This window comes from Lathyrus oleraceus, chromosome 3 (assembly GCF_024323335.1).
Source record: "Lathyrus oleraceus cultivar Zhongwan6 chromosome 3, CAAS_Psat_ZW6_1.0, whole genome shotgun sequence".
Classification (NCBI taxonomy): domain Eukaryota; kingdom Viridiplantae; phylum Streptophyta; class Magnoliopsida; order Fabales; family Fabaceae; genus Lathyrus; species Lathyrus oleraceus.
In genome coordinates this window covers 215,817,844-215,833,795 of record NC_066581.1, presented here as the reverse complement: position 1 = coordinate 215,833,795, position 15,952 = coordinate 215,817,844, and the positions used below count along the sequence as shown (strand labels likewise).

The 15,952-nt window shown below is 32.5% G+C and overlaps 1 protein-coding gene across 4 annotated transcripts; it reads left to right on the top strand.

The window, feature by feature from the left end:
* Positions 1–5,262: 5,262 nt before the first annotated feature.
* On the top strand, positions 5,263–6,630 carry LOC127126411 (uncharacterized). 4 transcript variants are annotated; one of them, XR_007804972.1, is made up of 3 exons: positions 5,265–5,581; positions 5,865–5,952; positions 6,124–6,630. XR_007804972.1 is itself a non-coding variant. In XM_051055339.1 (2 exons), exon 1 carries the CDS (start codon positions 5,409–5,411, stop codon positions 5,553–5,555), a length of 147 nt encoding a protein of 48 aa, XP_050911296.1. In that variant the 5' UTR covers positions 5,263–5,408; the 3' UTR covers positions 5,556–5,581; positions 6,286–6,630. The 4 variants fall into 4 exon arrangements, 3 of the variants coding, with proteins under 3 accessions (XP_050911296.1, XP_050911293.1, XP_050911294.1); XM_051055339.1 differs by lacking the exon at positions 5,865–5,952 and having other exon boundaries at positions 5,263–5,581; positions 6,286–6,630; XM_051055336.1 differs by having other exon boundaries at positions 5,865–6,280.
* Positions 6,631–15,952: the final 9,322 nt, after the last annotated feature.

Here is a 15,952-nt window from a genome sequence, read left to right as displayed (position 1 = left end):
TTCTCAACTTTCAAGGATTATAACTTTTTCAATTCTTAACATTTGAGGATGATTCTTTTTGAAAAATATCATTTGCGATGCACTCTACAAGGTTGCTTCAAGGATCAAAGTCAAAATATGCTTGGAAGACCATGGAATTCATTGAGACATTACAGGTCATTTTCAGCTATTTGATACTTAGAATTTTCGAAGTTACATGACCAGTTTTTCATGCCAACTTCAACATGTCATAACTTTGTGCTCAAGCATCCAAATACCATCTTTCTTGGCACATTTTAATGTTATGATGTCAACACATTGCAAAAAGAATGGGATCAAAAAGCCTCCTTAGCAAGATGCCCCCATTGAATTGAACACGGTGACTTGAAACTGAAGAAATCACCATGGTCCGAATTTGAACTTCACTAATCCTTACCTACAAGCCAAATTAGCACGCATTTTGGACCTAAACATGTTTAACCAAGTCTCCAAAAGTTAATTTTGTTGGTGTAAGCCCTAGAGGCCAATACTTTTTGTACTTGTATCGAATTATTTATTAATAATAAAAGGCTTTTTCTTTATTATGTTTGTTTAATAAAGTCCCTAGAATAGCTAGTCCGTTTAATGTATAAAGTGTGACTTAATCATGAGATCCCATTAAGCATAAGGACGTTATTCTTAAAGTATCCGTAGTCGAGATTTGTTGTGAAGTGGGATAACATTAAAGCATTAAGACTATTATGTATATAGACTGATGATCACATCTCATGGATCATGGATAAGGAGTTATCAAGTCTTAAACATAAGTATGAATATTGAGAGTAATATTTATACTGGATTGACCCGCTATGAGAATACTATATAGAATGTTATGCTAAGTGTCAAAAGTTATTCTCATGGTGATAATGGTGTATACCACCCTTTGACCTGAAACCACTATGTACCCTAGATGTAGAGTCGAGTGTCTTATTGCTGATCAAACATTGTCCGTAACTAGATGACCATAAAGACAGTTGATGGGTACTCCACGAAGCATGTTGAGGGACATGAGTGACCCAGATGGAATTTGCCCATCCTGCGTAACAGGATAAATGTCTACGGGCCCAATATTGAACTAGACAAGGATGACACAATCTATGCCTTGTGTTCAATATAGACATAAGGGCAAAAGGGTAATTATACACATAAGTATTGTCACAAAAGGATTTGTCAGATCACATGACATTTTTGTGTCTTGGGTAGCAGTGATGTGTTGCTAGATACCGCTCACTGTTTATTATGTTAAATACGTGATTTAATATAATTGCTAATGTCGCGAAAACCTACAGGGTCACACACAAAAGGACATATTGATGAGAGATAGAGTAACTAAGGAACATCCTAAGGTATGGTGCACTTAAGTGAATTGTAGAACATCGTAAGGTACAATGTACTTAAGTAGAATAGGAAATATGGTAAGGTACCACACGTTTAAGTGATTTTGGTATATCATAAGATATGGGCCACATACACTTAAGTGGGATTTTTAGCTTGCAGCCCATACAATTGGTTCTATAAATAGAACCCTTGTGCAGAAGCATTGGTGTAGTTGTAATTTCGTTTCTCTCTTTCTCTCACTCAAAGCCTTCATTCGTAGCAGCTAGCACTGAGATTGAAGGAATCCGTTCGTGTGGACTGAGTAGAGGCGTTGTTACCATTCAACGTTCGTGATCGCTCTATAGATCTGCATCAAAGGTTTCAATCGTCACAAGAGGTAACGATTCTATCACTGATCATGCCCATTCGTAAGGATCACTAAAGGAGATTTTTTTTAATTCCGCTGCGTTTTGGATCGCTATTCTCCTTCAAATGTACCCTTGAAACGCATGATTTGGCTGTGTTTTGATGGATTGCAATTCACACTTTTCAGACTTTCTGATCAAATTCGTTTTGCACGAATAAAGCTTGATTCCAAACGTATTTGGATCCAAACACATTCCCTATAAATAGAGGAAGCTACTACATTCATTTCCAAGCTTTGGAGAGCCAAGAAATTCCTGCTTCACTCTGAATTTTTTTCCAGAAAATTGAACTATCGTGTTTCTAATTCCAGCTTATTTCAATCCAATTTCTTGATTCCATTAGCATCTTCGGTCTTCTTTGAAGCTTTTGGAATGATTCTCAAGCTCCAAGACCTTCTGAATCGCTCTAGCCATATCGAGCTTCATCAACTTTTGATCATCATTTGGATAAGGTAGTTCTGAGCATCATTTGAATTCAAACAAGTTACAACAATGTAGTCATTCATACTTTAATGATTTCCCCTAACTTATTATGTGCTGATTGATCGTGTTCATCATTTAAAAGTCCTTCATCCTTTGAAACTAAATACCATATTCCTTTGGAATTCCATATATACCCTTTTAGGATAATTGTCCACCTTTGTACCAAGAGTTATTTGGTTTATTGTCAAACATTTAATTCTCTTTGTTTTTGGCCCTTCCATATAGTGGTTCATGCCTTGGCCCCTCACATATTGGTTCATGTCACATTTACTCTTGGTTTCAAATACCATTTCCTTTATGAATTCCAATAATACCTTTACCTTTGGTTCCAAACTACACCTTCTGTCACTTTTACCAAATCTTTCATTTCTTTCCACATTAATTATGTCTCTCTATCATATACCATTCATTTTCATTATTCACTATGCACTACCTCCATTCAATATATTCTACCAATCATTCACTTTATGTGATACATCTCTCTCTTTGGACCAAATACACTATTACTTAAATACATTATATCCAAAAAGAAAAAATCCATAACCAAATTGACAATAACTATTATAAATATATAAATGTAAGGTTTAAATTTGAATTTAGAGATAATATTCAACATAATAATATCAATATTTATATCTCATATACTTCAAATATTAAATGAACTTACCAAAATCAATCAACTAACAAAATTCAATTTTATTTATAAATTATATAATAATAATAATGAGAAGGAGGATAAAATAACTCAAATAATTAACTTTTTCAAATAAATATCTAAGCTAACTCATTTTTCCAGTTATTTTTCAAACTAACCCACTTTCAAATAAAATGAAATTTAATACAAAAGAGCCGACAACAATGTACAACACATAAGAGAAGACGTCAATTTAATTGGCAACAGTGTATAAACATAGAGGAGAGAGAGTGTCGCAAATTAGATTAACGTCTCCTCTTATGTGTTGTACATTGCCAATATTTGGATTGACGTCTCCTTGTACATTGCCGATATTTGGATTGACGTCTCCTTTTTGTGAATTTTTTTATTTGTTTAAAAGTGAGTTAGGTTAAGAAATATGTGGAATCATTAATTAGTTTGAATATTTATTTAAAAATATGAATGATCTATACAAAGGGGATACGAGAAATAGGACTGGCCTACTTTTCTTTCCAAAGTTATCTTTTAATAATTGATATATTTATTAGGAAACCACATCAATAATAACTTTCAATAGAGATTTCAAATTAATTATTATTATCTCCCTATCCTTATCCTTATGTGCAGTTATTAAACCCCCTGCATATTTTTTCATTGTGAAGCATCATACTCATATAAAATATAGTCACAGAAAACAAACAACTAATTAACTAATAAGATTAATTACTATTCATTGTCAGTATAAAAAAATTTATACCGTCGATTCATCATCATCATCCATTTGTATTAATTTATAGATTTTTAAAATAAAAGTCAAATTTCATTTAATATGCGACATCTATAATTAATTGACGGTGTAAAATCTTTTTATATTGTTAATGTATTTCAATTAAACTCTTAACCATTTCACAAATACTATTACATGAAATGCACAAACTAAGCACATGCACAATAATTATCAACAACAAGAGCAACATTTTCTTCACTCTGACTCCTAAAGAAGAAGTAACCAATAGATAACTCCTCCATGAATTTGTGTCATCCATGAATCGAATAGAAGTGTCACGTTTTTCTCGAATACAGAGTCATGTGCATCATCTTCTATAATTATATATAAAAAAGATTGGGATTGCCTATTTTTGTTCCAGTGTTACTCTTAAATAACTGTATTTATATTTATAAAAACTGCACTTTACAAATGAAAGGGTGGGTTTAGAAGTTGAGGGACTCTTGAAACAGTTTGTATACCTACTCTAAAATTGAAAAATGAATATAGATGAGAGTGAGAGATGGGATAAAGAAAATGAGAGGAGGGGAGATTGAGAGTTTGTGTCGGACAAACACCTTAGTGTAAAGGAAATCGAGTAATATTAATTTATGCTCCAAAGCATAAAAATATTTTATACTGTTCAATGTATTTCAATTAAATCTTTTATATATTTTCTATTTCCGTTGAAGTAAATAAAAAAGTCATGCCCTAATATTCAATCTTCTCAACAGTATACGCAGGTGCAGCCGCATGGAGTACAACAAATTGAAGTGGTTATAAGAAGATTTCATGAAGTGGAAAGAAAACATTGACTCTGATTTAGAGTACATGGCCATCCTATCTTATCTAAGAAATTTACAATTACTTTTGTTTGATATCCCACATTATTATTGGTAGATAGATCTTAATATTCTCATATTTAAGTAACTTATCTTATCTTTTACTCTTTTGTTTTTTGAAAAATTAATGGGCAACTATGATAATTATGAAATAGTTCTATAAAATTTAAAACATTTAGTTTTATTTTATTTTGACAGATAACTTAACGTATTATTAATTAGATCTTTACTGAAATTCTAAAAATATGTCTTCTGCCGTAATAAGTTTATCACGCAAGAGACTACAAATTTTACAACTTTCTATAATCCATCAATTCTATAACATAATATGTAAAGATAATATAAAATGTTCATGTCTTTTTTATCATTCCACTATTATTTTATGCATCACTTATTTTAATTTGCAATGTTAAAGAAAAATGGTTGTTTATTAAATAAGGAATTATTTTGGAGCATAATTCTATAGAATTATTGAAGACATTGAAAAAGAGGACAAACGAAAGTACTATAATGTGTGTTAGAAAATACAGACACGCATATATGAGAAGAAGGACATAAGAGAGATTAAAAGAAAAAAAGTATATAGAGGAACACAAAAATGTTTATCACTAAATTTTCATAAAAGAACAAACCGTTAATATATATATATATATATATATATATATATATATATATATATATATATATATATATATATATTAAAAAAATGGAAAAAAAAAAGACACTCCATATCTGTAAATAGTCTATTTTTTCCGAATAAGGGTATTATTGATTTAAGAGAGAGAAATGCGAAATAAATTGACCATAACCCACACAACTACTTTTCTTCTAGAAGGACATGTTCATGAATCATGACTACTACCCTACAATTTCTTCTTCTTTGAAGAAACCATTCGATTTCCATGGCAATGGCTCTCAACGCTGCTATCTACATCGCTAAGATGACTTGGTTAGCTCTCGCTGGTTGGATCACTTCTTGCTTAACTGTTGCTGATGAATTTGCTTCTTCTCTCCGTTCTGGTGATATTGGTCCCTTCCAAGTTGGTTGACTCTATTTTACTTTTTTCTAAGATGGGTATGCTTCAAGTTTTCTAATTTACAATTACCCTTCATTCTAGGCTTGTTTTATTGTATTGGGTTTCTGTGATTAGTTTGTTTAAGGTTAGTGTTGGATGTGTTTGTTATTTAGGGTTTCTTTAAATTGAGGGATTATTGGGGGAAATTGTTTGAGGTTTTTTGTTAAGAGGTTTTCTAATCAATTCAATTACAAACACAATCCTTTGTTTCTTAGTTTTTAACTTGTTACTACTTCAAATTTGATGAGGTGGTTGATTTACTGATTTAAGCATTTTGTGTAGTGATTCCACCATTGAGCATTGGGTTGATGGGCTATTGGGATGATTCTTTAGATGAATATTGATAATGTAACATGACACGAATGTCTGTGTGAGTGTTCGACACCCACTCTTGTAATTATGTTCAATTTATTATTTCTTTTCAAATTATATGGGTGTTAACGTGTCAGTATCAATGTCGTATTCAGTATCATGTGTTGATGTGTCAATGTCATGTCCGGTATCAGTTGTTGACGTGTCTGTGTGTTGTGTCTCGTATCAGGTGTTGACGTGTCGGTGTGTCGTATCCGGTGTTGACGTGTCGGTGGTTCACGGGGTAAGGGGGAAAAGGGGATGAAGTGATAAACTGAAATTTGATGGATGGCATGATGTATTATTAACTGTGAAACTATGGAAAAACATTGAATCCATTTTGATTTTACAGATGCTTAGAAAATCCAAGGTATGCAATTGTCCTACAGAATCTATTGTTACATCTGCTCATTTCATAGATGCTTAATGTTTGATCAGTTTGATTACTGGCTGGACATGTTTGATCAGCTGTCATTGAGCTGGAACATGGGATGGTCCAATTTAGAATTTTATTATCCAATAATAAGAGGATATTAAAAACAAATATTCTAGTAACATTTATCTGTTTGATTTTGGTAGGTATGAGTTATTTTCTCTGTAAATTAATGTTTTATTTTGCTTAAAGACTGGGATTCAAGTTTACATTCAATTCCATATTTTTGTATCAAAAGAAATTTGGTATAGGTTTGATTTACGATGTTATGGTATTCCAATCTTAGATCTTGGAAACTTGGAAGTAGCATACTCCCAATCTTAATTAATGAGTCATTAGAGTTGTTTTTCTCTTTACAAATTCTAGGAAAGTGATGAAAATTTTAAATAATTGTAATATTGAAATTGTCTTTTAAGGATGCAAATCCGTTTATCAAAATTAAACAAATCTTGAATCCATTCACTTAAGGGTATACTTAATCCAATTCATTACAATCCATATATTTTTGGTTTTGATATCAAGTTTGAGTTTTGCAATTCAGTGATCCGCCGATCCAATCAATTGATGCGTTTTAAGTAATTTTTTATTATTTTAAATAAAAATTTAAAAAATTAATATTTCACTAATAACCATAATTTTTAAAAAAAAAACATTTTTCATAAAAAATAATACTAGATCAATAAGTTTACGGAACTCTAAAATTAAATTTGTTTCTTATTTTCTTTTTATTCATTTTTAATTTATGTATTTTATGGAAATGAGATGTCATTATTGAATTTATATTATTAACGAGTATTATGTCGTGTTGATGAATTTTATTAGATATTATATGATGTGTTTGATCAAATTTGAGTGTTATGATTGTATTAAGTTGTTTTACATTTTTTAAAACGATAAAAGAATAACCAAAAAAATATTTATTTGAAACACAATCCGCGGATCCAATCCAATTCAAACCATAAATGAACGAGTTAATTCGAGTTGATTTTGACAATAAAATTGCCGATTGGACGACGAACTCAATCAATTGAAATTTGAATGAATTGGATAACAAATTAGATCAAAACCGATCCAACTCATCTCGTATATACTCATATATCCCATCTAGCAATAATATTAGTTAAGGGTCAAAGAATTATTTTGCTCTCTATTTTACTTAAAATCATGGTTTCAATAAAGGCTATTTAACTTAAAATCATGGTTTCAATAAAGGTTGTTTAAGATTTTTATCCTCGGATTTAAAAGTTATCAATATTTTTATTGATAAATGGTAAGTTTTATTTTTTAATAAAAAAACAGCACATGTGGCAGAGAACCTGGTACACTTATGGATCGAATAGATTAAATTAGTCCAAAGACAGTGTGTCGAAGTCACTAGATCCGTTTCCATGTTCAACGAGAGTCAATGAAATTCACATAGTAACTCAACATAAATAGTTCTCCCTCCCTCTAAAAATAAAAATCTTACAAGATTGTTGCGAATAGATTAAAAGAATTAATTATTAAATAATTTTTTTACAAAACTATATTTAATTATTATTGATTTTATAAAAGTATAGTATGATGTAATATTTTGAAACTAGTATAAATAATATTTATTAGGAATAAATTAATAAAAATTAATTAATATTATATTAAAAACGTAAAAGACTCTTATTTTAGAACAATTTTTTTAGTTAAAAAGACTCTTATTTTAGAACAGAATGAATATTTATTTATCTACATTATTGGTGTTAGTCATGATCTTACATGATCTAATATAGTAGTTAGTGAGTAAAAGACATGAAAAGTAATATTGGTGATAGGCTGAGATGATTTTAATTTCCCTCACACCCAAACGTGAAGTTTTCAAACAATTCTCGCTCTCTACTCCGTTCTCCGAGAGGGGTCAATAGTTAAAACTAAAATTCTCTTAAATTGATTCGCGTTGAATTCAAGTATCTCTGCCCCGCCACCACCTATGTAATGGAACCAATATTTTGAATAGAAAATATTTCATTTTACCTAGGGGTGTTCAAAACCAAACCAACCCAATAGAAAACCGCAAACCAAACCAAACAAAACCAAACCGAAACCGCAAAAAACCGCATTTGGTTCGGATTCGTTTGAGTCATTTTTTAATAAAACCGCACGGTTTGGTTTGGTTTGCGGTTTGTATTTTGCAAACCGAACTAAACCAAACCAAACCGCATTATGTTACAACCCAAATTTTACTTATCCCGCATTCAACCAAAACATCAAACCTAATACGCCTTAACCTTACAATTACAAACAATTTTCTCTTACTCACGCTTAGGGTTTCAATTTCAACCTTCTTAAATCTCTCATAGTAGTATCACACATTCTTCTCGTCTTCTTTTCCATGTAGGTTTCGCCTATTCTACTCTAATAAGTCATCTCTTATGTTCTTTCTTTTTCATCTTTTATGTTACTATTTTCTCTTTTAATTATATTTTTATCGCACTTTTCTTCTCAATCTCGCATCTCTTATGTTCTTTTTTTCATCTTCTCTAATCTCTCATCTCAGATGTTTTTATGTTTTATTATAATGTCTTCGATATTATTTTATGCTACTATTTATATATGTTTTTTATTTCACTTTTGTCTAATCTAATTTTTTGTATATTAAATGAAACATTTTTGTCTAAATATGATGAGTTTTGATGTTATTTAGTCATGTATGAATGACTAAATACAAAGTTATGTTGTTCTCTATAGGTGTATGTATGACATAATAAAAATATTATAAAAAACCGAACCAACTCAAACCGCATTGGTTTGGTTTGGTTTGGTTTGGTTTGATTTTATTTCTAAAAGCCAACCGAACCAAACCAAACCGCATGCTTTTTTCTCTTGCGGTTCAGATGATTTTTTTATCGCCAAAACCGCCCAAACCGCACCGTGAACACCCCTAATTTTACCAACATCAAATTACATTATAAATAATAAAATAAAACAATCTCGAAAAATTTCATATATACATTTCAAATATTTTATTATTCAAATAATAAAGTACAAATAAAATATCAAAGCATTGACCATACATTTAATATTCCAAATTATCAAAACTAAATAATAAAGTATATAGTGAAATAAACAGGGCAGATTCGAGTGGGTACTAGTGTTTCTATTACTCGACTTGTCCACACATTTTGTAATTAGTGAAAACCCAAACCCAAATCTACTTAACACGGGTTTTCGTCGTCAAACTCAGAGCGAATTTGGGTGGGTCTCCACGGGTACGAGCTATACTTCCAATGCCTAGTTGGTGCATGTTTTTAATTATTCTAAATCTATACATACTTGGTGTAAATCTTTTATTCAACACACACAAGTAATCAAACAACTATTTCATTTTTTTATCACTTTCATTCATATTTCATATAGTTTTAGGTATTAATTTAACCTTCAACATTGAATGCTACTCTAGGAAGTTGTAGCTAAGAAACAAAGTAACTTTATGTACTTGTTGAAAGTACAATAGTTGAGAGAATGTGTTTCTGCTCACGAAGAAATCATGAGAGACTCAGTGTGTTTCTCTCTAGAATTAGTTAATGATCCTTTTTCCCAATTTTGAGATTGTGTTATATAGAGAACCCCTAGGTCGGATCCAATGAGAAACATTTTCTCCCATTTCTTTATCGAACGTGGGTAGGGGGAGTAAAGGAACTCCTGTTTCTCTAAAGATTGTGGGAGGGGGACATTTTTCCCCCTTTGACTTATACTTTCAGGTCATTGCTTCTTGGACACCTCACATGCCACATGTCCTAAATGAGCTAACTTAGATCCTAATTCAGATTGGACGACCCAACCCACTGGGAACGATAGGGAGAATGCCTAATTCGAGTGGGAAAACTAAATACAGGTCCATCATGTGAAGCCAGAGAAAGGTGAAATGATTAGCTATAAATGGGAGAAAGTCTTAGTGATATCCTCAGTAATGAATCCTTCAAGAAGAATTGCCAATGATGAGTCTCTCAAGCGTTGCTTGTAAAGACTATTCTCTCAGACGAGACTTGCAAATATGAGTCCCTTATAAGAAACTTGCAAAGTTGAGTCCCCCATACCATACTGGGAGGAGTTCTACAAGCAGTACTTAGGGCAGGTTCGATTTTTTCTTTGTACTCTCGCCCTTTGTAGGCCTGCTGGCAACCACACCCTTTGGGGTTTATTAATTAAACGTTCATACTTTATGGCGATTAATTTAATGATATTTGAAATATTTCATAGTTTTCCCATTAATTTTAAAGTTCATATTGCCTTAGAGGAACAAATTTTTTGTTTGATGTGAGATCGTCATGCCCTGAGAAGAGTTCTCTTTGGCAAGGATGCTTTAATAGAGGTCCCACGATGATGTGCCTTGTAGGCGACAATGATCCTTCAGTGAAGGTTCAACATACAATTGTCTTATTGGTGGCAATGATCCTCCAGTGAAGGTCCAACATACAATTTCCTTATATGCGTAAATGATCCTTTAGTGAAGGTCCAATATACAATTTCCTTATAGGCTGCAAGGATCCTTCAATGAAGATCCACCATACAATTGCCTTATATGCAAAAAGGATCTTTTAGTGAAGGTTAAACATATAATTTCTTTATAGGAGACAAGGATCCTTTAGTGAAGGTCCAACATACAATTGCCTTATAAGCGACAAGGATCCTTCAGTGAAGGTCCAACATATAATTTTCATATAGCCGACAAGGATCTTTCAATGAAGATCTAATATACAATTGTCATATAGCCGATAAGGATCATTCAATGAAGATCCAACATATAATTGCCTTATATACACTAATGATACTAAAGTGAAGGTCCAACATACAATTTCCTTATAGGCGACAAGGATCATTTAGTGAAGGTCTAACATTAAATTGCCTTAAAGGCGGCAAGGATGTTGGACATGTGACTTCACACACAAGAAGGGGATGGGGTGAATTGTGTGTTCCAGAAAAGTTTGGTTTTAAAAAAAAAATTAGAATTAAAATCATATTTCGAAAACATTTTAGAAATTTTTTAGAGTTATGCAACGGGAAATAAAATTTTAGAAGATAAAATGCGGAATTATAAAAAGTTAAGGGAAGAGAGAAGACATCATGAGTTATAGAGGTTCAGTCAAAAAGGAAAAAGACTCATTCCTCTTCCCAAGAATTTTTCTTAAGAGTATCCAATAAACTTAAGAGTTTTTACTGGGTAGAGCTCTCGAAATCCCTTATGCAAGAAAAAATGAAGTTTGTAGCTAACTTCCAATCAAACAACAAACACGAGAGAGATGTGATGAGTCTTCCTTCCAAACGATGGATTGAAGTAGTTAGTCTCCTTTCCACAAGAAACTTGGAGAGGTTAGTATTAAATCTTCAAATAAACCTTGGGAGCTTTTAACATTGGGATGAGCTCACAAACCAAAACTCGGTTTTATACCAGGCTAACCAAAACCTGTGAGATTTTACCATCAGACTGATCTCGAACCGAAACAATCTTTTAACATTGGGCTGAGCTTTATCCAAAACTTGGTTTTATCAAGGTCTAACCAAGAACCTATGAGATTTTACCACGGGGTTGATCTCGAACCTTGAAAGCTTTTGAACGAGCTGAACTTTCGAACCTAAATGGAGACTTGATCACACAATCCCCCAACCAAACGTTTTCACGGGTTTATCTTTGAACTCAAATAAACCCTCCCTAAATGGATAAAATATTCAAGCAAGATAAAATAAAGACTTCCTTGCTGAACTTACAAAACTACCCTTCTAGAATTACAGCTTCTCACTCGCAAAATGATTTTCTCAAAAAGCATCATGACTAAACTTTTAGTGAGAGAAAGTAAACAAAAAGAATTTTTTTAGAGAGAGAGTGAGTGATAAGTGAGAAATAAAATAACATTTTTGGATGTGAAAATATGTAGGAAGAGACCTCTATTTATAGGCTAGATGTTGACACAAAAAATGAAAAAGTTTTATGGCCTATAATGATGAGTCAATCGATTGGCACCATGCTCCAATCGACTGGTTAAGCCTAAGTTAATCTATTACCAAGTTAAAAAAGAAAAATAAAGATATTTAGTTATTTTACCTCATTAAGATGTTTTCCTAATCACTTAGGGCATATTTTTGAACTTACCCAATCGATTGGGTTAAGGTGGCAATCGATTGACAAAGACAAAATAAATCCCAGAGCTTTTCTAACAACTCTAAACTCATCTGACATGAATTCAAGGAATTTTTAAAAATATTTTCTTGAGAAAAATAAGTTTGAAAACTTCTTAATGTGTGTGAGTTTGTAATTAGCCACGCACTTTACGGGAAATCTCTTATGCTTTTAATATATTCACTCAGACGTGCCGAGGAAGACTTTCATATACTTCAAGACTTATTAGATGCTTGACTCTTATGGACACTTGCTTGAGTTTACTTTGAGATGATGTTTGAGTTATATTTCATATGGTTTCCATCATCATGAGAGTCAATTCCATCAAACCCTAATAACCAGGTTTACTTCGTTAACCACTTTAACCGCTTTATGCTTAACTTTAGTTGTTATCATAAAAGGTTGGTTGTCATCATTAAACACTAGTTGTCAACATCAAAAGTAGTTGTCTTCACTAAAGGAATATTTATCTAGAAGTAACCTACAAAATCATCATCGAAAAACATGTCTTGTGGTAATTGTGTTTGGTTGGGGATGAAGTGTCGAGTTATAAAGTCAAACTTGTAATCATATTTATCTTCCCGATTATGACTTTAAGTAGGTCTTTAGTCGTGGGTAGTTGAGTAGGTTGAGGAATAGAGTAATAGAGGTCATCTATCTCGATGGGTAGTTTTTACTATTTTCTTTTCTTTTCTTCTCATTTGGGAAAGGCTTTTAAGTTATTTTTCCATTGATGATCTCAAATTTTGTCTTTAAATAGTGAATAGGCATAAGATGAATAATTTTGGCTTTAGATTTGTCACGGACGATGTGGCAATCCATTTCGACATGTTTCATACATTCATGAAACACAGTATTATTGGAAATGTGAATTGCGAACCGGTTGTAACAGAACATTATGATGGGTTGATTGTGTTGGACTCCAAAGTCAGTAAAGATGTACAAGAACCACCATGCTTCTCATATCACATTTTTGAGAGTACGGTACTCCACTTTGAAAGAGGATCTAGAGACTATCTACTGCTTTTTGCACTTCCAAACGATAGAAGATGTTCCTAGATAGAAACAAAAACTTGTGGTGAAGCGTTTGGTTTCTTGGCAGAAATCCCAACCCGAGTCTAAGAAACCTGTAAAAATCTTGGATGCATAAGTCTCTAAGAATAGCCATTTTTTCGATTCTACTTTAATGTATCAAAGTATTCTTAATGCATCTTGTAAAAGTTTGTCTGTCGGTTTCGAGAGAAACTGACTCAGGATGCAAACACCAACATTAATTTTAGGGCGTGTGTGTGGTAAATATATAAGCTTTCCTATTAGATTGCAAATAAAAGCAGGGTTATATATATAAGAGGTGGTTCAGTTTCTTGAATGAATTTGTAAGTGGGATCCATGGGTGTGGAAGTTGGTTTGGCACCAAGTAGACCCGCTTCTTGGAGAAATTCTAAGCTGTATTTTTGTAGACAGGTTGTTGGGCCTTGGTTGGACCTAGCCACTTTGAACAAAGAAATTCCAGACATATTATTTTCCAACAATCATGAGATCATCATAATAAACAAGCACAACTGTAAAATAATTAAGTTTTTTATTTGTAAAAAGAGAGTAATCAGATGTTGATTGATGATAACCTAATTCTATTAGAGTGAATGTTAGCTTATGGTTAGATTTTTTTAAACCATAAATTGACCTATTTAATTTACAAACTATATTTTTTCCAGATACTTGTAGACCGGGGGGCTTTCATATAGAATTCTTCATCTAAGTCGCCATGTAAGAAGGTTGTCTTGATATCTAGTTAATGAATATACCAATCATGATAGGCATCTATAGATAGAAGAAGTCTAATCGTAGTCATCTTAACCACAAGTATAAAAGTTTCAACGTAATAAATCCCTTCAGTTTGGGTAAAACCCTTAGCAACTAAGCAGGACTTGTACCTTTCAACAGTCCCATTGGCCATAAATTTTACTTTGAAAATTCATTTACAACCAATACGTCTTTTGTTAGGTGGAAGGAAGACAAGGTCCCAAGTATGGTTATCATCCAGGGATTGAAGTTCATGACAGATGGCTTGCTTCCATTTAGAGTTAGAGGCAACCTTAGTGTAACTAGTAGGTTCAGTTATAGATGATAATTTAAGATTAAAACATTTGTAATTGTAAGATAAATTATTGTAAGAAAGAAATTATTGAATATGATAAAAAAATGTACCTTCATTAGAAGTGTCAGATGATGTTATATTACTGTAACACCTCAAAATTTGCCCTCCTCTCTTGGGACTAGCTTAACATATTGAATTGCATTTTTAGGTCATTAGGCATTGCATATTGCATATCATGTGGTTACATTATGCCAATCATCCTCCTAAGTCTTGGTCAGAAGATAAGAGGTGGAGATGCAAGCCTAGGGTTTTATTGACTGATCATTAGCCATCTGAGGATTGGGCTATGAATTAGGGTTTCTCAAGGAGATTGGTATTCATCTTGATTGAAATGATACATCATCATCATCATGGTCTTGATACCATCCAGAAGGTTCAAGAGATTGATCAGCTACCTTGGGATTAGGGTTTTGACCACTGGTCAACCCTAATCAGTTGCATTGGGCCAATCAGGGCATAGCAAGGAGATGGGGTCTACAATGGATATGGGAATGATTTCATGATTGTATTGAGCTTATGGAAGCTAGGGTTTCATCCTTGAGCCATTTCATCAGAAGATTGGGGCTCAGATTGATCAGTGCATTGCCAAATTCATCTATCAGTTGAAAAAGTCAACTGTGGTCAACTGTGCTTGATTTTATGGATTTGGAGGTGGGAGAGAGTTGGATACACTTCATTCATGTTGAAACAAGTTTCATTTGACATTTAAAACATCAAGAATGAAGAAAATAAAATCAGATGGAAAATTGCCAAAAATAGAAAGTGACTTGTAATGAAAGTTTCCAAAAATGGAAAGTTTTTCACCACAAAATTACATATCCAAAAATGCTTCAAATGAAAATTTGTCCAACATGAAAGTTATAGATCTTGCTCTCACCTTTCCAAAAAGTCCAAGAACTTGAAATTCCCATGTATGGTTGACAAGTTATGGTCCATTCATTTTCCAAAAATGCCTATAATCAAAGTGGCATAACTTTCACATGGAATGTCCAATTTGAGTGATCTTTTTATGAGCAAACCCCATTTCACATGTACTTTCATGGTTTATGGTCCAAATTCATCAAAAATACTCATAGCAAAAATTCAAATTTCAAGTGGATTTAAGTGCATTTTTGGTGTGAACATGTGATTTTGAGAAATACTTGGAATTTGGACATGAGACCAATGCCAACACACTCCAAATGCAAAATGTGACTTGTGTGAACTGTCATGAGCTGTCATGGTGCATAATTGGAGAAGGTCATTTTTGGACTTTCATTGAAAATGCAATTAACACTAATCAC

What these genes read in the sequence shown, in the direction of transcription:
- LOC127126411 (XM_051055339.1), top strand. Translation starts at nt 5,409, where the DNA reads ATGGCAATGGCTCTCAACGCTGCTATCTACATCGCTAAGATGACTTGG.